Source organism: Anarhichas minor, unplaced genomic scaffold, assembly GCF_050575085.1.
Source record: "Anarhichas minor isolate MPS153535 unplaced genomic scaffold, ASM5057508v1 ptg000017l, whole genome shotgun sequence".
Classification (NCBI taxonomy): Eukaryota; Metazoa; Chordata; class Actinopteri; order Perciformes; family Anarhichadidae; genus Anarhichas; species Anarhichas minor.
Window position 1 is genome coordinate 8,816,354 of NW_027466463.1, and position 25,252 is coordinate 8,841,605.

The 25,252-nt window shown below is 43.2% G+C and overlaps 1 protein-coding gene across 2 annotated transcripts in view; it reads left to right on the forward strand.

Moving 5' to 3' along the window:
- The window catches only part of snx29 (sorting nexin 29), a 119,942-nt gene that overhangs the window by 55,840 nt on the left and 38,850 nt on the right, over nt 1-25,252 (forward strand). For both annotated transcript variants that reach the window (XM_076093305.1, XM_076093306.1), the window contains exons 15-18: nt 8,070-8,176; nt 21,229-21,345; nt 23,385-23,440; nt 23,861-23,942. In XM_076093305.1, coding sequence (XP_075949420.1) covers nt 8,070-8,176; nt 21,229-21,345; nt 23,385-23,440; nt 23,861-23,942 — 362 coding nt within the window. The remainder of the gene's footprint in view (nt 1-8,069; nt 8,177-21,228; nt 21,346-23,384; nt 23,441-23,860; nt 23,943-25,252) is intronic.

Genomic DNA, 25,252 nt, shown 5'->3' on the forward strand with positions numbered 1-25,252 from the left:
ACGAAATGGTCTTGTCAGAAGAGTTGAACGCGTCGCAGCTTGCTCAGGTCACAGTGACGGGCTCACTTGGATTACGCGCTTGTCAACAATCGCCCCGCGGATTTGATCAGCGCTTTGATCGCAGGCTGAATCTGTCATTATAACCTCGGTGGAACATAATCGCGTTTAATCCTCCGGGTCACGGGAACTTTATTGATCCTGGCAGCTAAATTGGGTCATTGTAGAAACATCGATTAGAGGTGTGTGTTGGGGAACCAGACAAACACATTTTTTGATTCTTTAAAGAGAAAATATTCTACTTATACTTAATAAGTAAGGTAAATGTATTTATATAATATAATATTTTAGACGTTTACTTTAACTTTAGTTTTGGTCACCATTGTTCACATTTATTTATTTTTTTCTCCACCAGAGCTGCTTATCAATTTCCTGTTTGCATTGTGGAACACTAGTGTCCATCAGTAAGACAATCGGAAATGAGATGGACATAGTAGTGTACTGACAACTTTGAGTATGTGTGTGTGTGTGTTGGGTGGAGTTGTGACGTTGTTTAAGCGACGAGTATGTGCTTGAAAAAGTGTTTTCATAGCCAGAGGTCTCAGTAATCCATTTAAGATAAATATATTTTAAATAAAGTAGAGCTTATAAGGATCTTGGTTACAGTTATCAACCACTTTTTATAAATCAAAAAGCTTTGGGCTGAATCATTCCCATACAAATGGTGTTTAAATCATTTGCTTATAGTAATAAAGTAGTGAAAACTACGATGATTCTATTTTTTAAAACTTTGCTCTGCATGGTACTTTGCCACTGGCTTCCTGAGGAAATCATGTCAAAATCAATCACAATACAATTCAGTAAATAGTGAATCTGTCTTTTTCATTACTTTATATTCATGTGATAAATATACAAAGGGAAAGTAGATGCTAATCTACATGAGAAATAAAGAAAAGGTGGAAAAAAAGTATAGTCATCATCCGCTTATAGTGATGAGAATGGTGAGAGTGAATCAAAACAGTAAAGCTGTAGGCCGTAGAAACCAAAACAAAGAGCTGAAAGATGCTAAAAGGCTACCAGCACGTAGCTTCAAAAGAGCTGTAGTGGAAATATGATGATATTCAAATAACGAAGAGTGTCACAAGGAGACCTTCAACGTGTGTCGCACTGACTGTGCCCACGTTATCATGAACAAAATCGGATAAAGGGTGTAATAACACTCCCCAACACCCTGCTTATGTTTTCTTACCATTACTGTTCTGCGTGAGTCATGACCGTCTTTTGGTGCCGTTATGTCACCAGCCCTGTGACGTCTCGTCTTGCTACTATGAAGGGCTGGTAAACAGGAAATGTTTGTCCATTAGTATTCCTCGCCATCTGCCAATGTCTGATTTTACACTTACATTCTATATCGCGGTCATTCAGCTGATTGCTTTGAAGCCAATGAGACGCTGTGTTAAGACGGCGCCTCCACGAGCAGTCAGCAAGTAAAACAGTGACATTTTTGCACCTTTACATTTCCAGGACGAAAGCTAGCTTTTGGATTTCTATTCAAAGGGGTTGGGGCATAACTTCACCTGGTGTGTGTGTGTGTGTGTGTGTGTGTGTGTGTGTGTGTGTGTGTGTGTGTGTGTGTGTGTGTGTGTGTGTGTGTGTGTGTGTGTGTGTGTGTGTGTGTGTGTGTGTGTGTGTGTGTGTGTGGAGAAAAGCTAATTCTGGGGGCAGAAGAGAAGTTGTTGCGACCGCTTTTCACCCTTTTGTGTGATGCAGGGCTGGAAGCTGGCCGTGGTTCGCTCTGATTGGTGCTATTCTGGACTCTTCCAAGAACAGAGCTCAAAGAGCACCCTCCAAATGAAAGTAGAGCATCCACACAAACAGCCAGATGGTTTCCAAATGATAGGTTTGAGTGTGTATGTGTGTTCGTTCTGGGTATGTTTTTATACATACACGGCTCTTATTACTGTGTGTGTGTGGATGAAATATTCAATTAAAACATGAACATAGTTAAAATCCTGTACATTTAATCTATTGAATAGTTCACTCAGAAGAGGATCTGATGCATATTTCTTGGCGTTCTTGCGATTCCTTATCAAGAGATTTGTTCTCTCGCTTTACTCATAACCTTTCAATGCCGCCTCAGTCAACTCAGGAGAGCTGTATACAGGTGTGGAATAGCTACGCTGTGTGTGAGTGTGAGTGTGTGAGTGAGTGTGTGAGTGAGAGATCGCGCTGTTCTCCACTCAGATGATGAGCCTGAGCAGAAGCTCTCTGATTGGAGCCATCGGAGCGAGGAGAATAGTGATTTCCACACGTGTTGCCTCACGTGCTTTTGAATGAAAACCTGTTTGTCCCAAGTAACAGCAGTGAGTTGGCCTGATCTGCCTCATCCCCCCCCCCCCCCTTCTCAATACACGTACACAAAGGCCTCTGTTAGCCGAAGGAGGGCAACATGATAAATGAGCTATGAACGATTAGAAAATGAAAGAAGATTGTTTTTGATTAGCACTTGTTAATTAACTCAGTCAGCCGCCTGCCTGCTCCCTAGCCAGTGCATCAACAATGTATGGCCTCACTGCGTGATTAACTCAAGTGTGTGTGTGTGGCGTGAATGCATGCTATTGTTAGTGTAGCGAGGCACAAAGACATTTCGTCTCCTTCCCTTGGTTTTCGATCTTGTAGTTGTATAATGAGAAACCTTGAACCTCAATTTGCTGTGACGTCTTCCTGCATATGTCCAGGTGTGTGTGCGTGCGTAAAAACTCTTTTTATGCATGTTTCCATTGATATGTATGGTGTTTAGTGGCTGGCCTTAACAATATGCGTGATTGGTGGCTTGGGACCGCCGTAGCACAACAGCGCAGCACTGCGCCGACTTGAATTGAACGGCAATGAAAGATTGATAAGATGGGGGGGGGGGGGAAGAAATAAACGGAGAAATGTGAGGAAGACAATGAGGAGGAGGATGAAGGGGTAAGGAGGGAGGAAGATTTCAAAGGTAAAGCGAGTGTGGAGAAAAACAGGATGAATGAAGGTTGCATAAATGAGCAGAGGGTTTGCGGGAGTTTGAAAGAAAGATGCAACAAAGAAAAAAAAAAGAACCAAATCAATACTTCATAGAGGAGAGGAATCAACAAAAACAAGGACATGTTTTATGAGCGAAAGGAGATGAAAGACAGTTAAGGGGCACAAAAACAAAAAAAAAAGAACAAAGGCACGGGAAGCAGGAGCTGGGAGGGATGGAGCGAAATCAGAAGAAGAAAAGATACGGAAGACAAGATTCCGAAGAGCCCCAATTTCACAGTGGTGTGAGTGCCGCGAGGTGTGTGCTGTTTGCGAGGAGCGCTCCGCTTGATTGCGCATTAGTCCTATTGTGGCGGGAGCCCTGCGCATCTTTTATTCAGCAGGCTTGCTGCGGCCCGCCGAGCGCCTCGGCCAGACGTCTGTTTGTTCTCCGGCCCCGCCTTGTGCTCGGGGTCGCGGATTGCAGAGCCACGTCTCCTTTACTGCTAATGGGCAGAGCAGCAGTCAGTCGGGTGTGTCGTCTGTGATGAAACTGACTTGAATCTGTCTCTCCTACCCCGAGATCACAAGAGAGAGGAAATGTCTCCGCCTTCGCCATCACTGTGGTGAATCTTTCTCTTAACCTGCCGACCGGCAGGCAGGAGTTAGTTTGCAACAACTTTCCCCTCAACACGTCAGATATATGAGGAAGACTTTGCTTCAGACCGCAGTTTAATCTGCAGGCTGTGATGACCATCTGCCGTTCAGAATCAGAATCACTTTAATCTGCAAGTGAAGACAACAGAAATGTGGAGGATGCATGGAAAAATTCAAGCGATCGGAGGCCATTGTTGATGACCGTGACCTCTCTCTGAAACAGTAACGATTTGTTCTCCTCCTCAAATAAACTTGGGAAGGCACAACACAAGTGTTGGTATTTTCAGTATTGATGACCAGCTTTTTTGCCGCTTTCCTGCCTCTCTAAACGCTCCACATGTCCATTTTACGCGTGAGATCTTATACGGTCTGAGCCTCAGACTCTGAGGGTCTACAGCTCTGTGCGAGCTGTAGACCCTTATCTATGTATGATAGCCATCTTGCTGCTGCTGCTCTCTCAGCTCCGTGCTTCTGGGAGTCTGAGGCAAAAACAAAAGGATGAAGGTCTCACGAATGGTGGGATGATTAAATTCAGCAAAGACCTGGATGAATTGGCAGTGGGGAGTCCATTGCTGATGTTGTGCCGTTATTAAGACTGTGTTGGCTTTATCTATTTCTACCTCCTATAGGCAACAACAGCAACACAATGAGTTTTAATGTTTATAAGATCCTCTTTGCACGTCACAACTGTTCAGCGTAAGTCATCACGCCGACAGTATATCGTTGATACTGTGTTGGTGTTTCTGCTCTCCCATGGATGGAAAGATATGAAAAGGCTTTTTTCTATATGTGGTGATGATTTGTGGTCGGAGATATCTACCACTGCCTATAAATATGTGTTTTAGTGCCCGTTTCTTAAAGGCCAGCCTCCAGAAAAATTGTCCAATATGCAACTTACCCTACACGAGCATAATGCGGACACTTGCAGCTCACATACACCAAGAATGGAGTTTCCACTGAAGCAGGAGATAAGTTGTGTCCAGCAGGTGAACTTTATGAATGTGCAATATTTGCATATTCATAGATGAATTAATTTAGTGAGAAGTAGCACAAAATGTGTTTTACGTCTCAAAACATTTCTGGACGGCAGTTACAGTCGAGGATGACATCTGTCCAGATGTGACCGTTGGACTGTATGTCACATGCTATCGGCGATATACTGAATCAGACGTTCTGAATTGAAATTGAATAGATGTTTTTGTTGTCTGGTGAAATAATTTCTCGCCTCCCTTGAAATGGGAAAAGCACTGTTATGAATAACAAATAATAAAAACGTGTTTGTCCAGGAGGTATGTGAACGTGACACGGATATCTCAGGATAGAAGGTGTTGTATGTTGAGCAGATTGTAAAAGCAAAAGTACGACTTTGCTCTCCTGGTTTCTGGATGTAACGATCTGAACACCGAGTCCTGTTCCTGGGAAATTCCTCTCGGTGTGGAGCTGCAGCCACTGGCCCGTGTGTGTCCCCGTCTCTCGGTGGACTTCCCCACTAAACTGGCTAATTATCTCACACACTGTGATCATTAGAGACGCTCCTCTGGAGAGGCACACACTCAGGTGGAACCCTAGAGGGGATACACACTTCTGGGAATGGGACAGTTCAGCACAAAACGCACGCACACACACACACACACACACACACACACACACACACATAAACAGTTTCATTATAACATCTGATATGCTTTCTGCAGCAGTTGCATTTGCAGTGCAGCATATTTCTATGTAGCTCGACATGTGTGACGTTTACTACACACACACTTTACGAAACAAATCAACACACACACAATGTCTTCCATGTATATACTGTATATATATATTCATTAGCAACAAAGCATGTTCAGTCAAGATCATAAAATAACAGAAAGTAAAACATAAACACGCTGGTCCTCCTCTCAAGGAAGATATTTTCATTCAAAATGTAAATTGTAAACACTTTTTCAAATTCTTATCTTGCATAATATACAAGATAAGAACACACAGTCCCGATGGGGTTGTCCACTTGGCTTGTCGGCAACCAATAACACTCTGAGAACTCCAAACTTTCCAAATCAGTGGAAGGACTGTAAGTAACTGAGGAGGATCCCGTAAAGTAGGGCTGCACCCCGCCAGCTCACACGCACAGCTGCTCGGGAGTGTTGCTCAGTTAGTTTTGTTATTACAGACCAGCTGTCTGCGACATTTCCTGGAGTCAGGAACATCTGCGTTTGCCCCCTCGTCTCTCCACCTTTCTCTCTCTCTCTCTCGTTCGCCCACACACCCCCTATATGTTTTATTATTAAGTGCCTATCACTGTGACAGGTAACGGAAATACAACTTAAGGAGGGAAAAAACTGGCAAATCTGTACAGCAAGAGCAACCGTCAGCAATCCTCTGTGTGTGTGTGTGTGTGTATTTTATACAGTATGTATATATTTTCTTTGTGTGTGTGTGTATATGCATGTACTATAGCTGTCTAGGGTATTGGGCTGCTGACTGAGGTTTACAGTACAGTGCTGTTGGTGGGCCAAAGATAAGCTTGGGGATTGCTGTGCTGCCGGGCCCTTTGCAGGAGCCATGATTAAGCATTTCTGTCAGTGTGTGTGTGTGCGTGTGTGTGTGTGTGTGTGTGTGTGTGTGTGTGTATATACAACCTTCTATACGTGTGTGAAGGGTTGTGTGTGTGTGAAACTTTGTTGCTGTGCTAGTAATTGTAGTTTGTAAGACTGAACTCTGTTGGTTTGGTTTGACGACTGTATCTCTGTGTGTATATTTCTATACATATGTATCCGTGGTGTTCTTCTATTGAGGGGTCTAAATTAATACTAAAACATTAAATCGATAAGTTGATCACTCATTTTAGAAATAATGAATCTATTTTAACAGAATTCTCTTAATTAAATAGAAATGCCAATTTTCAGGTATTTTTCTTTTTCTCATACCATCATAAATAGTCTGCGCCTGAACCTCTTTTTAATCATTGTGGGTGCCCCCCCCCCATTTCCAGTCTTCCTCTGCACTTTCATCTCTCCGAAAAATGGCAAAAAGAATATTCTTAAAAACATTTTTTTTTTTTTAAACTCTCCTTATGATTTCCATTGAGCTCGTGGAAAAGTGGCTTGTAAAGGTGAAAGGGGCTCAAATATTGATGCAAGTCAATTCCCTCAACAAGTATTGCCAAGTGAAGCATTAAACCACCCTGGAGCCATGCTGGTACCCGGTGCCTTTCAGTAGAGCACAAAACAAAAATGCAAACACTGCCTGAAATATAATGTGCCATGAAAGGACTGAAAGTCTCACCAGGAAGGCCGATCTATTAGTCTGAGAATGCACATATAGTGTGTGTGTGTGTGTGTGTGTGTGTGTGTGCACTAGGCTGCCTTTATCCAACAGTGCTCTTATTTTTGTACCCGTATCTATTATTGATTCTCAGCAGCTGTTTCCTCTACGGTCCCGTCTATTTGGAACTACAATGAGCCGGCCTCCTCCATCAATACCTGCCTCACTCTGTCTAGACATCCAGACACTTGCTGGGGGTTCACATTCTTTCTACTCACGGTCCAACTGTATATTTCTTTTAAAAACTCCTCCCCTAAGTGCCATTGTACCTCACGTTTATTTGAGTTCTGTGCAGCCTTTGGACGTGCTGCATTTCTACCTCTGTACTTTATTTCCCCACCACCTCCCCGTCTCTCCCTCCTCCGTCTAAAGCCTGTGTGTTATGTTGTTAGCGGTGAACGGCGCTAATTTGCTTTCGCTGTGGTGAAGAAACAAAGATACAGAGCCCCGGCTTCTGCTAAGTTGTGCCATTCTTTCCTGAGGGAACCAGATTACCTGGATGTTTATGGCCTCAGATGCGGCGCTTTAGGCTCCGCAGTGATGACTTCAGCTGGTTAGCGAGCTACGGTTGTGCACAGAAACAATAAGCTTTATCTGAACTGAGAGTCAGAGTAAATCAGGGGAGAGTAGGGGAGTTTATCATTTTAAAAGAACAGCAAGAAGTTTTCTCAGAAGGAAAAGTGTGTGTGTGTGTGTGTGTTTGCGGCACCATTTTCATAATGTATATACAAGAATGTGTGCGTGCATGTGTTTGAGGATTTGTGTGCTTATGGGTTTTTCTCTGTGGGTGTCTGTTTGTTTGACTCGTATCTACTTCAGCGTGTGACATTAATTAAATAAAATGGAAATGGGTGGCTCTTGCCTGGCTGCTTATGTGTACATTGTATAGATCTGCTACTCCCAGCTGCTAAAACAAAAGCATCAAACAGCCGCAGGTGTCACAACTCGCTACAGAAGACGCACATAATTGGCATAAAACGTGCTGTTCCTAATTAGTTGTGACAAGAGTCGTTCCTCGCAGTGTGTGTTATCGACGTATCTGTACGTCTGTGTAAACATGGCTGTTTTCTCTCTCTCTCTCTCTCTTTCTGCTGCAGGCATGTCGATGTTGCGGCCGAGTGAAGACCAGGCTCCGGTCCCACAGAATAAGTGCATGGGTGACATCGAGGATCTGGCCGCCAGCTATGAACGCAAACTCATAGAGGTGAGTGCCGCCTCTTTTAGTTCTCTGCCGCGTATCAGCGATGATGCAGGTCAAAGGAAGTGCCACGGTTCTGTATTCCAGATTTTCATTAAGCACAATCATCTCAAACTGGAGCGTTGTGAAACTATTTTAAGGAACTATTTGCAGCATTTAAAGGAACAGTTCAGCATTTTGGGAAATACTCTTAGTCACTTTCTTGCTGAGAGTTGGAGTAGAAGATTGATAGCTTAGCTTAGCACAAAGACTGGAAGCAGGGGGGGGGCTAGCGGGAAGCCTGGCGAGTTCAGGTTGACATTGACCAGGTTAAAATATATAATTCTGCACATATCTCACTGTAAAAGAAACAAAAACACAAAATTGTTGCTTTTACATTTCGGTTTGTGTCCGGCTTAAACAAACAAGAGTCAACATGTTAATTAAAAGTTCTAGTTGGCGGATTTATTTCTTTTTTGACTTTGGACAAAGCCATGCTAGCTGTTTACCCCTTTTTTTCCAGTATTTATGCTAAGCTATGCTAACTGTCTGCTGGCCCTAGCTTCATTTAGCATACAGACACAAGTGGCGTTTCCCTAAAATGTGAAAAATATCTTAATGAAATTCAGTGTGACACCTCCGTATAGTTGATGTTTACCAGGGTTAAAAGCGTCATCAAAATGCAGACCACATAAACCTTGTTGCATCTTGTTCCAAAGAGGAAGTTGATTCTTCAGTCTAAGGTTCATCCTGTTGGCTTTAATGAAAAGGGTAAACATCATTTCCTTTCCATCTGCATTTCATTTTTTGTATCATCTGCCTGCGCCAGAACCTCAGATAACGTTAGCGTTGTTTGCTATAGATGCACAGTGCAATTCACTGCGTTTCTGTCTAAGTCCCAGCTGCTGCCACACAATCCTAAAAATAGTGTGTGTGTATATGTGTATATATATGTGTGTGTGTATATATATATATATATATATATATGTGTGGTAATTGTTTATTGATGTCACAGAGCCACATGGAGCTTTGCCTTGAGAAATACCTGAATTAGGACATTAACAGGCTTCCAGGAAGAATGATAAAACAAGTTCTTTGGCCTTGTGAGCGCCGTGCAGGGGAAAAATCCTCAGAGATACTTAATCTAAATAAAGCAGAGAATTCTACTTTCTGCAGCGATCTAAAACCCTCAACAGGGCCAAGAGCTATTCCCTGAGCAGGTTCTTCTCATAGATATGGATATTGTTGCACGGTTTCTATGCATGAGTCTAATAACTGGACATCAGGCATAATGATACCAACTGCGGGACCATGTCCAGTTTCCTGTTAGACTGACCAATGAGGAACCCCTCCCTGCGAGAGTGACGGAGGAGAATAACGGCAACATCTGTCTTTTCTAATGGTCAGTGAGGTGTGAGAGGCGTCCGTATGAATAATTAATCCACGGTTTTATATTCCTTTAATAAGAAATAATTCCGCCTGTGTTTGGCCAAACTACGTTTTCACTTATTTATGCGCATGTATACGTGGTACATTTTTAATGGTGTTTACTTATTTATTTGTCCATTTGCTTGGCTGTCGGACCGGTGTGGGACACAATGGCACCTCAGCCTCTCTTCTGGTCCCACGCCAGCCGGCCTTTGACGGCTTTGTTTGAATAAGCCTGTCATGCAGGACAAAAGCGGTTTCCTTCACCCCTGAAGTGTGACAAGTCGTTTGGCTGCTAATGACGTCAGCAAGTGTCTTAACCTCAGAGGAAGAGGAACGGGAAAGATACGCAGCAATCAGGAGATACGGGATGCTGTCTTTGTTGACCGCCATCAATGCTTTCAACAACCTGGTTTGCCGTAATATATTCAGAGTGCTTGTCAGCGCGCTTATGTGTGCGTCCATTCAGCGTCCGCTGTCGGTCCTGATGTGAGGATTCAGAAAATGTGCGATTTACTTGAGCGGCTGTCAGCAATGCTGATTCAGCTGTCTGGCTTCAGCGACTGAAACAAAATCTGACTTGCCAAGTTATTGATTTTTTTTTAAATGTCACATCGAGCCTTGTTGGGTAACTACGGGCCTGCCAGACACAAATAAATATTAGACAGGGCTCAGCCTTCATTAACCTGGGAAACACGCCCGTGTTCTGTGACCCAGTTCAGTTTTAATTGAATGATGCTAATGCCTGGTATTGATTTTGACTTTGTTTATATTTGAGGCAAATCTCAAGGTGCTCCATGCTCTTTTCATCCTGTCTGCCAGTGGCTCTGGGTTGGGGCTAAGGGGGCTTTTAAACAGAATAGAAAGTTGAACCTCACGCCGTCAAACAGCTGTCCAAGAAGCCAGATGTTGGGCTTAATGTTTGCCGCTGTCGCCTCAAAGCAATGTCTGTGATTTAACCAGCAGGGCCGACTTTGTGGAGTCCAAAGACACACACACACAGTAGATCAGGTGATTTGTAAATTGGCCGTAGTGTTAATGTGAGTGTGTCCTTCCTCTCCTCACACCTCCTGTGATCCCAGTCTTTCTCACATTTTTATATCCTCCTGATTTCTCTTATTATTATCATTTCTTTTCTTTATCAGTGCTTCCCTTAGTCCCAGCTGAAGATCGTAGCGTTATACACCGCAGCGACTTGTGGAGGAAGCATTTATTTTTACCCTCTGATGACTCCAGAACCTTTTTTTTCCCCTTCCTGCCGCCTTCTTACTCGCTTCTTCATGTCCATCGCTCCTTCACCTCTCAGCTGCAACAGGGAGAAAGCGATATGAGGTGCGTTCATGTATGCGTGCATTACCAGATGTGCAAAGTCTTGTCCGGGTGAGTGGGGTTCCTCACACCGATCTGCATGGATGCCGGATCTAAGTGGGTTTAAAAAGCAATCGGAGTGGGAGGGCAATTCAACATATCCCAACAGACCGGTGCTTTTCTGAAATGAAAGGAAACACAATTGAAATGAAGAAAAAGGGAAATAAGTGAAAGATGCGGAGAGAGATAAAAACAAAGGGGGAAGAAAGTGAAACTCGAGGGGATAGAAGCACAAGCATTTTAATTTTCAGCTTTATTGCGTGGGGTTTTTCCTTGTCTGTGAGTGATAAAAACAAATTACATAATGCAGTTAGCATGTCCACTGAGGTTTCTGAGAAACACCAAAACTGCATGCCATTGATCCGTGAGGCTCCGGTGATAAGGAACAGGTAGGAAGGTAATGATGTAACACATCCTCTTATCAGTGCACACAAGCTGTTGGTGAAGTTATAAGTTATACAGTACAGAAGCACCTCTCTGGACTCATGGGCCTGAGAAGCATTCACGTTCACCAGCATGTGACTGTTCGCTTTTAATTACATTTTGAAATCAATTATGAAACTAAAATGATAACGGCACGCATTTGGCATTTCGTTATTTAATTGCATGTCGTGCCCTTTGTTATAGAACGACGTCAGGGTGTTGTCAATATTGTTATTGTCAATATCTGTCAGTTTCGTACGTTTCCAAAATAGAGAAAGAAGCCACAGAAATAATGTAGGAGGGAGTCCTAGAGAAAGAGGATTTCCCGGCTGTGTTTTTTGGATGAAACAGAGACGAAGGTAAAGCCTTACCTCTCCTCAGGCACTCGAGATTTTCCAACAAACCTGGAATTTTTTGACGCCACTGCAGGCTGTTGCGAGACGAGGCGTTCAGGGACTCCTCTCGAGTGAAGTCAGCAAGTATTTGTGTCTCTGAAAAACAGATTCAAACCTTTTTGAAGAACTTTTCAAGAACTAAACTGCTAGTTAAAAAACAAACAAAGGGAAGTTCAAGGAAAGGCTGGCAACAAAAAAACACTTATGTCTGACTGAATGCAACTATGAATATGCAACTACATATACAGTACAAACACCAGCTTTCACAGTTAAATGAGATTTTTTATTTAGGCAAGAAGGTTTTCAGAGGCTTTAATGGTTCTCAACATGGCGACAGCTGAGCTCCCAGTTAGCAGCTAACAGTGCTAACAACAGCAACAAGTTGTGGTGACAGAGGTACGGGTGTTAGCCTGGGGGAAGCCTGAGGGTGGGCGTTACGTAGCAACACCATTGGTCGGGACAATGTTATCAGCGGTAAGCGCAGAGCTGCGCAGAGCTGCGCAGAGGCGACAAGCTAGCCTTTGGGGCACACACACTGTGAATTGAATGCACGTGAGGCTAGACCGGCTACATGAACAAAACACACAGATGCTGAAATGATAACGCACAAAGTGAAAGTGACTTCATTCTCTGCTCAAGACACAATTACTCCAATGACATAGCAAGTAGTTGTTTGCTGCTATATTAATGCTCTGAATTGAGAATTTCGAACCTTTTAAAGATACACAAAGTAGTCTGCATGACTTTTATCAGTCTCTGTCGATGGCAATCAAATGAATCGGGTCTGAGATGCAGGTTACTGCAGCACAGGCACATACTCAATAGGACGCTGTGCAGCTAATTAGAGCACAGATCACACAGAATTGCTTGATGAGATAATACCACTGTGCAAAACTTAACATTGTTATGTAATTTGTCCATTCAGCTCGTGAACAAAAATGCGATGCGATGCCTGAATGTGTCGACCATAATACAGGCTGGAGGGATGAGCTTCTGAAAGGTCGGATATCTCAGCAGCTGTTGTAAAATAACCTTCTCAAACCTCTGCAGAGCGTGTTGTGATCAGTCATTGCTATGGAGCAGTATGCTCTTACTCCAGACACCTGCGAGTCATTAGAAAGTTCTTTAGACTTAGAAGGCGTCCTGCATTTACAATTGAGGCTTCATTACATCATGCAGCACTGCTGTAAACTGACTCGTCTGTAGCTCAAAGGCTGGATCATCCTAACCCAAATTGTTCAGCAGACGTCTGTCCCACATCCAGTAAACAAACTACATTAATGTCTAACTACATTGGGAGTCTTGTGACTACGCAGTTACAATTACAGCAGATCTGTTTTATTTGTTCCGGTTTCCCATGGTGTTCTTTTGAATTTCTTTTTAAAATATTATCTGCTGTGTTGTATTGATAAGAAGAGGCAAAGCGCTCTTGGAGGATAGAGAGGAGATATGGGTCGAAATCTCCAGTGGGATCAGGGATTCTCCCTTTGATCCACAAGCTCATTAATTAACCATGAACAACAACAAGAACAACAATTACAAGCCACCGACTCAGTCTCTCTGAATCTCCTCAGAGAAGAGACACAGTAACAAAAAAAAAAAACGGGAAGCGTATGAACAGAAATGTCTGTATAATGCCTGTTGTGTTTGCTGTGTAATGCAAGTGAAAGTGACCCTTGAAAAGACAAAAAAAGCTGCATAATGCATGCGATTCTTCTCAGAACAGTGCAGGTGAGTCTGCTTTGAAGTGTTCATACATGCTCCGAGTACCAAAGCCATTCTAGGGCTTACTAAATCCGCTTTTACTTGAATTATTGTTTATGTACGCATGTAACGTAAAATGACAACTAAGCAGAATGCAATAATGGTTTTAATGTTACAATTTGTGGGCATTTAATTATGTGGATGAATCATTAAAGGCCCACAGTGCAGTAAAATCATCTCACCAGTATTAAAACTTAATGTCCGTGCCATGTAGCTTGAAGATGCGCATGTGTGTTTAAGTTTATCTCAGCTACTTTTAGGATTGAGCTCAGTGGGGTTGCATGTTACATGTTGCTACGGAAAGCTCTGCAGCAGGAGTGTAAAGCCTCGGTTATGTTTCTTTTATAATCCGTGCAGGTTTTTTCCCCATTCTCTCCGCCCGTCTGTGACCGCGTTGTTAGAAAACGTTGGATGTGCACGGACAAAGCTGCCGCACGGAACCACGTGATGGGCCAGGCGGACACTCGCGGCCCCTTAGGATTTAGGTTTTAAAGTGTGTACAAGTCTAACTTGTTGATTATCAGACTCTTTTTTGCCAGCCTTGTAATATGTTAGCCCCAAACCCTTTTAGTTACGGTTGCTCCACCTATTCCATGGCACATACACAGTTTACTGTAAAAACAGTAGCTGATTTAGCACTTGAAGCTCTTAGTCATTTTTAAAACAATTGGTCCTTGAACTCAAACGGAATTGGACTAAAACAACAGCCTATTTCTAGACCACAGCTGTCAATTTTGTCACCTGCAACAAAATGTTGTCGGCGTTGGCTAGTCAAGCTAACGCTGCCCCTTGCCCTCTCTCCAGCTGACTCGTTGGGCTACATACATACATGATAACGTGGTAAAACATTGAGGCTAAAGCTGTGAGGTTGTAATGCTAAATAAAGAAACTGTATTGTTTGTGCATTTCGGCGTAGCGCTTATTATTTATTTATTCATTTATATTTATTCAGAAGATTGGGGCAACGTTGGCTGTGATTGCTGGAGTGTAAACGTCCCCAAATCAGACAAAGAGCAGGACAGAACTGCTAACGTTAGCCTAAACCCTAATAGCATCCAGGAGCCTAATGGCATCCAGGACCAGCACAATTGGGGACAGTTGATGTGCTGTTAAATACTTCTGTCACCCGTACCGGGAGAACATGCTCTAAGAGAGGGCTTTAGTCGCTCAGTGTTAAAGCTGACAGACTGTACTTTAACATTTAACACTTCACCACTGCGTCGTTTCAAAGTAATAATACTGCACAACCCAAAAATGTGTGATCCAAGTTCTCCCGGAGCTCGCTGTGTGACGCAGCAGTGACAAAGAGCCGCGTCTGTACCACAGGCCAGATTTAGCCTTTTTTTTTTTTTCATAAACCATTTCTGTCTTTTCTATTGGTCCATCTGCCGCTCTCGTGTGCTCACACTTCTTAACTCATCTCTCTTTGTATCTTTTTTTTCCACCTCAGTTCATAGTGGAGAGCACAGCTTGTGATGTCTAAATTGGTCCTTTCTCACCCTCTTTTTCTTCCTCTTTTTCTTCCCCCTCCGTCTCTCCGCCTTGTCTCTTCTCGGAGCAGCTGTGCTGAAGTGAGTCAGAAACGCGGAGAGAGAGGCGAGCTGCATTCACATTTACAAAGTAACCCAGTTTCGGCCGTATTCTGGTTGAGGTCTCACTCGGTGTAAGTTGTTTAAATGGACCTTTGATACCCTGCGGCCAGGTCTCCCTTCTGCCCTGAATGGAAAGAAAAGAGGAAGGCGCTTTCCTTTCAAGTCGTGGTGTCCTTGTCCACTATGAAATGGTCCTGGTTTAACATGAGCGCTAAGAACCACCTGCCATTAAGCTTTATGTATCATCACAGTACACGATAACCCATTCTGAAGATGTGAACGTGTAATTCTTTAAAGAAGTGCTTGATGTTGAATTGGAAAGGAGACGAGTGCCCACGGTTTCACTGGAAGTATTACATATAATATTTTCAAAGAAGTATTTATACCAGAAAGAATTAAATTAGACTTTTGAACAGTATTTGGAGAAGCATGTGAAAAATGTGTGGAATGATTTATCTATATATATATTTAAGATTGAACTAATTAGAAAGAATGCTGAATAGGAAAAGATGATGTGTGACCTCAGTAAATCTGAATTTTGTGCATTTTGGTGGCCTAGTTATTAACAGAATGTGACAGTAACATTGCCACCAGTCCGGCTCATGATCCTCGATGCACTGCATGTCATCCATGTTTCCAGTTGCTACCTACTTTCAACTTTCTGTTACCAGAAACGACGTCTGAAAAATGATTGTTTGAAAGAGTCCACAAGGGCAGTAAACAGATTTGACTTTGGACTTTGTTAGTGAAATACTGTTGATGTGCTTATCGTGAAACGCTGGAACAGTGAAATAGATATGAAATAATATTAATGCAGGCAGAATGCGCGGCGTGCAGCCGGGGCTTTCTTAGCCTTTTTAATCAGGTCGGCTCAGCTCGGATGAAGATGGATGAGGGAGGGGATTGTGTGTGTGTGTGCGTGTGTGTGTGTGTGTGTGTTTTTATGAGGGTGTTTATGGAGTGTGTTTATGCGAGAGAGCGTGCGGTCAGCGTCACTTGGGTGGCAGTTAGCTGTGATGACTCCAGCGGTGCCGACGGTTGCGTCATACTAAACCAACCCCGCAGGCCGGACTTAGTGTCTGATAGCAAACAGTAATTTGCCTCACACTGCTCTGCTGCGGTCCCGTTTCTCAGTCATATCAGGTACAAATGTATTTGCAACCATATACAAAAACATGAATGCTTCTCTTAAAAGTGGGCAGTGAAGCTGTTGCTGTGAGGGGTGAGTTTATATCTATTGTCTGTCGGTCCCGGGGGACTGTTGTTTCGTGTTTGTGCGGCAACAAAAGTAAACTTGGCTTTCGTATTTGCTTTTTAAGAGGCACAGTTCTACTTTGCAGTGTTGCGTGATTTAAATCAGGACAATTTGTCGTGATTTAAATCAGGACAATTTGTCTTTGTTGCAAAGAGAATAACCAACATAGACGGTAATGTTTACTGTGGGGGCATACGAGTGTAGTACATCTGTTGTTATTAATCATAATGGGGTCAGATCGCTGCATTTTTATTTCCTTTCGCCATTAACTTCCAGCCCTCACTTAGTTATAGTTGTGTACGCTGTAATTATTAACAGTACAAATTATAGAAGTTCCATAGAAAATGCAATTTAGAAAGAGATAAGCCTGAAGCCATGAAAAAGCATTGTCAAGTCTTATCTCGTTCAGTCAAGTACATTGTTTACTTATTATATTGCATTTCTTTTAAGAAAAGGTATACCACTATGAAGTAAATGTTTCTTGCTAGATCTTTTGTCATTGAATTTCCACATTCTTGCTATGAATCCAAATACAGTTTGTCCTTTATTTCTACATTAAAAAAAAAACAAATTTATGTTCAAGTACCTTTGTTTTCCAGCAAAATAACCAATTCCAGTACCCTGTGCTTTTATGGCACGTCTCTTAAGTTTCTTTTCACATTACCGCCACTTAACGTCATTCAGTGGATAAGCAGGCAGCAGGAATGTGTATCTTTATATGCGTCGTCGTAGACGAGATACGAACAAGGATTCAGACAAATTGGGGACCCTCTTATCGAAACATTGCTCCACAGCAGTTACGCTCTTTAATTAGAGAAGATTCGGTGGTAAACCATGACAAGGACTTTGTACTTCCTAACAATTTAACTGTTGAGTTACGAGCTGCATATACTCATTTTCTACCATTTCCAGCTGCTAAAAAAAGAAAACCAGTAATAAAGATTGGTCACCATGTTGCTGATTTTTTGCTTGTCTCAGCTCCCCAGGCAGAATATTTCCACACACCTCGGTCACATTCGGTCCTGATCTGTGATCGCAGGGTGGCCTTTAGGAGCTTCAAGGCTCCGGATCGACTCGAGCGGACAAACGCCAGCGTGTGTCAGGCTTCTACTTTGCTGCCTTGTTGAGCTGTCAGGTTTATTGTGATGTTTCCTTTCATGGCTTTCACACCGAAAAGCTTTTCAACTTGAAACTCCACTGGCTTGAAGGATATTGTAAAGCCAGTCCATCACCTTCAAGAGGAACGCGTTTTTGTTCGGGCTGCGGGCGTCAAGAGAAAAGAGTTAGTGACGGTAGAGACGCATGCTGCGTCCTCACCGCATGCACACACCCACACATATCCTACGAGGCACTACTTGGAATTAATATCATCTCCCTCGCCTGTGTTTTTGTTTCTCTTGTTATTGCTTGTCTGTGTTGTTTCCATCATTTGTGCAGCTTAACTAAACTCTAAACCTAACCCGTTCTGACGGTGCCCTTAAGCTTTTGAAGTCTCCATAACTACCTTGTTCTGTACCCCCCCCCCTCGTATATTTAGTTTGGTTTGTTGTGATTTCTGCAGCCACTAATTAGCCCGTGTCCTGGAGATGGTTTATTGGCTGATGCGAGCCTGAAGCCGGCCTTTCGGTGGCCCCGACCAGAGGAAAGGTCAGCTAGAGAGTGGGATAATAATGCAGCTGAGTAATACCCATAGCATGTGAGGTCCAGGCATGAGTGAATGAAGACCCAAGCGTGGCTGTGCATCTTAATGACGGCGCGTTAATAACCGGAGAGAAGATGAACTCGTTTAAACACATTGGCAACGCTGGCACACACAGCCGCCGCCTAATACAGACCACCGCCTGGTGTGTAGAATTAGCACGCACGCTGTCAAATGCACTTTCACACAAGCCAACACACACACATATATGGCCGTAGAGTGACAAACTGATTAGCTCCCTCTCACTGAGAATTAATTGGGTTTCTTCACGCTTCAAATTAATTCCTTATTTTATAATGTCCTATTTGAGAGTTGTGGCGTTTAAATAATAAGAGGTGATGAATGACGTTGAGTGTTTTAGGGTGGACTTCCTTTTCAACATGACAGGATGTGACACGGGCCCGTTGGACTGAGAAGTGTGTGTCTGGGCGTCCTTGTCAGCTCGTGAAACAAACGTGACGTCAAGGTCTCCTTCAGGACACAGACAGGAACGTTAAGATGTCAGGTTTGGGGATTCATTTTTGAGCTGGACTCTGTTATGTTTTATGTTCTAAGATTACCGTCAGCTGTGTTTTGTTGCTTGGCGGCCCTATCTGATCCTGAGATTTCTAAAGTCTGTGTGGTTAAGAGAGATGTAGATATTGACTGAGCAGTTCAGTTTAATTAAATCTGCCTCCCATTGTCTCAGTTTAGCAGAACTCAGATTGTTGACGTGTGGTCCTCAAAGTGAAATACTTCTGTTGTTTTTCAGTATTGATCACCCGACGAAGAGACTTTTTCTTTTTTCAAAAAGTGTTGAATCGGTTATCGCTGTAATCTGCTGCAAGGGATTGAAGGCCTTTCAAACGTCCCAGACTTGCTGCAACTAATTTACGTAACACTTTGGATGGATTACGGCCTATAGAGCTCAGGTTGTGTTTGCCTGCCTGAGGATACGCACATCAGTATTCACTTAATAACGTCTGAGCTGCAGTTAAACAGTAATATGGAGCAACAAAGACGGACAGAGGGACACGTGAATCACAGCACACACTTTCTCTCACTGAGGAGTGATGAGAGAGTCACAAGAGACTGAATTTACAGATTTTATTATATAGAAAATGGTGGTATATCCGGTGCACAACATTGTATTGTGAGTGAAATGTAATTGTGTGTTTCATCTTATGTGTTCTATATTCTCTCTCAGTCCTCTCGTGTTAATATAATTTTAACAGATTTGTTTATGCAGTGAGGGCCTTATTATTAGCATATTAGGGCCACTTTAGGTAAATAAAAAAATACTTATAGAGACAGGGGAGTGGATAATATTCACAAAAAGTCATTAAAGTTGCAAATTACCTTCAAAAACAAACTCTTTTGTGAATATAAAGTCATAAATATACGAGAAAGAACTCACAAATTTGTAAGACCGTTCTAATGAAAAGTAGTATTTTGTTTAATTTTCATGATAAAGAAACTCCATCGCTACACTTCGCAAGGTTGGATCAACCTCATCACACCACCGTTAAACACTAACGTGAGCTGCAGAGTGCAACATGTATTTTTATGTATTTTATTCTACTCTTTGGGCCGGTAGAGGCTGTGCATTGACAATGTCGGCTGCACAGGGAGACATAATCTGTTATTATTTGGCCCAGAGGCGGTCTGCTCCAGAGGCGGGGACAACACATGTTCTGTAGCCTTGCTTTCTGTGTTTTAGAAATGGGGTTGTCATGGCAACTGGAGGCTTGAAACTATTTCAATACCGCTGCCAAAAAACTGAATTCAGCGAATTGTTTCAAAAAAGAAAAAGAAAATTTGAAACATTGATTAAATGTGTTCTCCTGATATTCCACAGCAGCCGGCTCAGACTGTAGATTGGACTAGTTGAGGGAAGAAGGCTCGATGTGTGGAGCTGCAGTCTGGCTCCTCAACATTCTTCTGTCGAACAAAAACATTAATATAACAATATATTAATTTACTGCTGTAAATTGCTGTATTGATGCGAAAGATTTCCCGCAAGGAAACACTGTCCAGGGAGACACAAAGAGGGAACTATTTCTTTGCCCGGGAGCGGTCACCTCCTGAAGTCCGTAAGTCACTGCTCTCGACCAAGTGATAGTTATTAAGATAGACATCAAAACATGTGGACCTGTCCTCAAACCAGGTGAATACACTGTAGCCAGGAGTAAAATAAGTCAAATAAAAATGCATACTCACACTAACAATTACACTAAAACTGTGTCTTGTTGCAGAGTGTTTTTAGGTCCTTGCTGCTTTCAATGCAGCCTTTGTTTTCAATGTTGTTTTTGTCATAACATGAAATCTTGGGTGCGAACTGGCGTCGAAGCCGAAATCTACTTTGACACGACACTATTTTGTGAAGCATTGGGTTGTTTTATAAATGAAGTTTGTTATGATCGTCATCGCTGTTGCTGTTGTTATTACATAAGGAGCCTCTCATCCGCCTTCGCGGCAGTGTGTGGGCTCTTAAACGGGATGTGAATAAGTGAGTGTATGAAGGCCGGTGGTTGGAGCGGCGGCGGCGGGCAGCGGCCTCGGCTCACCTGTCAGCCGGAGACGGGGCTCTGCCGAAGCAGCTGTGACAGCAGGTGTCCTCCATACAGCACAGCTGTCAGTCTGCTGACAGAGACCTGTCCAGCCTGGTTAGGCAGACAGGTCGGGGGGGAGAACACACACACACACACACACAGAGAATAGCTCGGCCATATTTCCACATACACACATGGACGTGAATAACACCACGTCAAGGTTAGTTAGAGCTGATGAGAATTGATTAACAGGCTGGCAGGAGTCTGACTGTTTAGGATATGAACTGGTTTCAGCCCCCCCCCCTACTCTCTCTGTCTGTTTCTCCCTCCCTCCCTGTCTGTTTGACTGTTCCCCAGAATCTGCCCTTCTGCCAGCATTCATTACGTCATTTCATTCATCACCTGGAGTGCTTCAGCCTTTTGTGTGTTACAGTAAACAATAAGTAAAAATGGTATATTTGAATGTTCTTAGGCTATCCATAATGTGTTTACATGCTTCTCTGTTGTCTACTTTTACTTAATTGTGCTTTATATAATAATGTTCTCCAGTATGATTCATTTAAGTGCTCTTTTTGTGTGTTTTGTTCCTGTCTGTGTGTGTGTGTGTGTGTGTGTTTGCTGCAGGTGGCCGAGATGCACGGTGAGTTGATCGAGTTTAATGAGCGCCTGTACCGTTCCCTCATGGCCAAAGACCACCTCATTGTCCAGATGAGACAGGAACTCATTGACCTGAGAGGCCTGGTGAGTGACTGGACACACACACGCTCTAAAACACACAGGCACACACACACACACACACACACACACACACTCTACAATGTCCCCTCTCATCTGATTCCTCGGCAGGTTTTCTCTTTTTTTCCCTCCCGTCTGTGTCACCCTGCTATTTTCTCCACTCTCCTCCTTGTGATTTTGTTTGATTTTCATCTCCACTTTCCCCCGTATGTTTTTGCGGCGTTGCCCTGCTCATTTTTCTCTGCGGTCAATAACGGCTAACTGCATTTTCATTGAACATCCGTGAGATTCCTCTTTTTTAATGTTTTCGCGGCGCCTCTGCCCTGCAGCTCTGAGATTAACTGTCAATCAAACAGCGTGCGCTCGCACCCTCTACTTCTCTGTTTGATTGTCTGTAGGTGGTGATGTTCTTTTTGGTGCCTGTTTAACACACCGGTGTCCAATCAATGCTAACGCTAACTAGTTCAAACTTCCTTCACTTTAAAAGTGGTCCTCTACTACAACAACAACAACAACAACAACATACACAGACAGAATGCCAACATCTGGTCATGCTCAGGAGAGCTCGAAGCTGTGTGGTACACAAACACACACACACACACAAACACCAACACCGGCTGCAGTGATGGGAGCCCCAGGCTGAACATAGGACCTCTTATCCTCAAGCTTCAGCTGTTCTCTGCTGGACCACTCTCTGTGTGTGTGTGTGTGTGTGTGTGTGTGTGTGTGTGTGTGTGTGTGTGTGTGTGTGTGTGTGTGTGTGTGTGTGTGTGTGTGTGTGTGTGTGTGTGTGTGTGTGTGTGTGTGTGTGTGTGTGTGTGTGTGTGTGTGTGTGTGTGTGTGTGTGTGTCCATCTCTGGCGCATGACTGCTGCATGCTTCCAGCTCCCAATAGCTGCTGCTGCAGATGACCACATGCTGGTCACTTTTTTCGCCTCCTGTACACTTCACCCTCTCTCTCTCTTCCTCAATTACTTTCACGGTGTGTGTGTTTCCGTTTGTGTGGGACACTCTCGGAGGGTTTGATCAAAGCCTCACCACAGACCCCATTGAAGGGGGCTGTGGTGACGGTGTTTAAGATAGAGAAGGTGACGGGCCAAGCTCTGGACGAGAGCAACGGAGGGAAGAGACAAACACACACTCTCTTTCTCTGTCACACACAGACAGACACACACACACCCAGAAGGCCAACATCTGCGCCTGGTTCCTCAAAGGACCTCGAGGCATTGCAAAGAGTGGAACAAATCCCAGGCTTGATGAAGACACACACAAACATTTACATTAAGAATGTCAGATTAGGATGAACGCTGCTAACTGAGGATACTCAACACTAATAGCATCACACACATAACACATATGCGCATGAAGAGGCATTCCAGGTGTGTGACTCAGATGAGGGAACAGTGTATCGCGTATTGCAGTGGTTCCCACAACCCCTTAGTACCAAGTGTCCCTTCATCAACACCACCAGTAACGGTCATTTCAATTGACTTCAAAGTGGTGGTTATTTATACGACAAAGTCAGATATTACTACATTTTTTTCATACAGTTGAACTGTCAGTGATTAGGTTGGTTTGGTTAAGTTTGTATATCTACCACACGGAGCAGCAGGAGCAGGAGGTTGCTAACCATTTCCCCTAGTTAGCCGTTAGCTATTCTTAACTTACCGGTACATTTAGTTTACGGTTTGAACTGTTTATAGACTACTCCTAGACACAGTGACAATGTAACCATTTATTACTTTTAGCCTGTTTATGAATTACTTTTAGATAATTATTTTAATTGTTTATTCACGACTTTTAGCGACTATTTCAGCTGTTTATCCATGACTGTTTCCACATATGCAAATGAGTTAGCTACTCTACAATCTTCTGCAGAAGTACCCCCGAGGGTCTATAAGTACCTCTGTTTGGGAATCAATTACATATTGGACGTGTGTGTGTGTGTGTGTGTGTGTTTATTGCTATATGAGTTTGAACTGGATGTTAAATGTCTTGTTTTTTTTCTTACTTGTTATCCATCTCCCCCTCTCTTTTCTTTTCCAGGTTCCAGGTGATTTAAGCCAGACGTCGGATGACCCCAGCCTGTCAGATTTTGAGACGTAAGAATATTTCTCTTTTATCTCTCCTCCATTACTCTCTCCCCCTCACTTTGTCCTCCTCCAACCTTCCCTCTTTTCATACCTCTTTTTTTGTTTTACCCCTGCAGTTTCTCTTGTTAAGCACAACGTATTATCCATGTAAAATATCACTTCTACCAGCGTAATTGTGTAAGTTATTCTTCCTCGAGTTTACCTGTGAACAAAGCTCAAACACTGTTTGATTTCATGCATTCATTCAGTTGTTCCACACTCACATCATGACCAAATTGCATTTTTAAGGAGTTTTCCCAGAGTGAGCTGTAATTTGCTGGAGCTGTCCAAGCACAGCGCAAAGACACACTGTTGCTGTCTTAGTGATAATGATGATTATGATGATAATGGCGACGGCAGTAAGGACGGTTTGTTGTTTGTGTCACTCAGGGCTCATCGCGCTCTCATCAACGTGTGGATCCCCTCCGTGTTCCTGCAGGGCAGAGCTGCCAACGCCTACCACGTCTACCAGGTACACTCACACACTTAATATCTGCGTCCTCTGATTACCGGGCTAAACTAGCAGGTCATCACATAAGGACACATTGCTATGCTTGCTGGTGGTGTTTGTGGGAAACGATTCTAACGTGACTTAGAAACTGCTGGAAAAAAAAAAAGACAGAATAGCAGCGAAAGTTTTTTTTTGCGATCAATTTGTTTGAGTTAAACCAAACAGAGGGATGAAGTTACAAGTTCATTAAGCCAATGAGGGAACAGATGAGCAAGCTCTGAAATAATTAAACCTTAAAGTTTGCATTAATACCCCATCATGAGTGTTCATTAGCATTATTGCACTCGAGGCCTTGTTTCCCTACTCGACTGCTCAAGTGGTAAAACGGAACACTTTCCTGGACAGGGACAGAGACCGGGACGTGACTTTATTCTCCTCGTGCCTAAAGCTAACCAAACCAACCAACGAAGGCAACGACTACTAGCCAATCAGAGGCAGCGTGGGGGCAGGTCATCCCTTCGCCATAGCAGCCTTTTGGAATCAAGCGATTGGCACAAACCTGGTTTAAGCCGTGCTAGCTGTGTAGCTCAAAGGGGTCGGAATGCTCGTCTGTCAGCCGGTTCACCACTTAGGTCAAGACTGAAATACCTCAAAAACCTTTTGAGGAAATTTGCTGCAGATATCCACGGTGCCCAAAGGACAAATGCTAACGAGGCCAAAGTTTTCCATCTATGAGTGAAATATCTCGACATCTATTAGATTGGTTGTCGTAACAATGATTTTTGCCGTTGGCTTTCTTTTCCTCTTGCGTCAGTTTGACATACGTTGGTTTTGTGGAACTTTGTCAGGCGAAGAAACGGGCTGTTCGAACTTTATGCCATGTTCAAGTGCCAAGAAAAGAAAATAACCAAAAACTTTTCACCGATCTTTTCCATCACAGAAGAAGAAGCTTAAAGTTACAGTCCCATTTATTTATGTTGTCCACCCTCCCAACAAAGCTGTGTGTGCCCTGTTATTGATCGGTACCTCGACGAAACATTTCTGGACCTAAATCAATCCATAAATAGTGACTCCACTTCCCACTACAGTCTGTGCCACTTTGTAATCAAGTCTTACATTGTTGTGAACTTGTTGTATTCACAGCAATGATAACAGCACAGCTCCACTTGTGCCAGACACTTATCTAACTCAGGTGAGTTGGGAACTGAACTGGAGAGCAGCCTCAACAAATCAAATCGCTGCTTCTTGTTGTGTCTGTCAAGTTATCGAGCAAAGTAGACGACAGCGGCTCGTTCCATCGGTGACTGTTTTACTGTTTCTGTCACATTAAC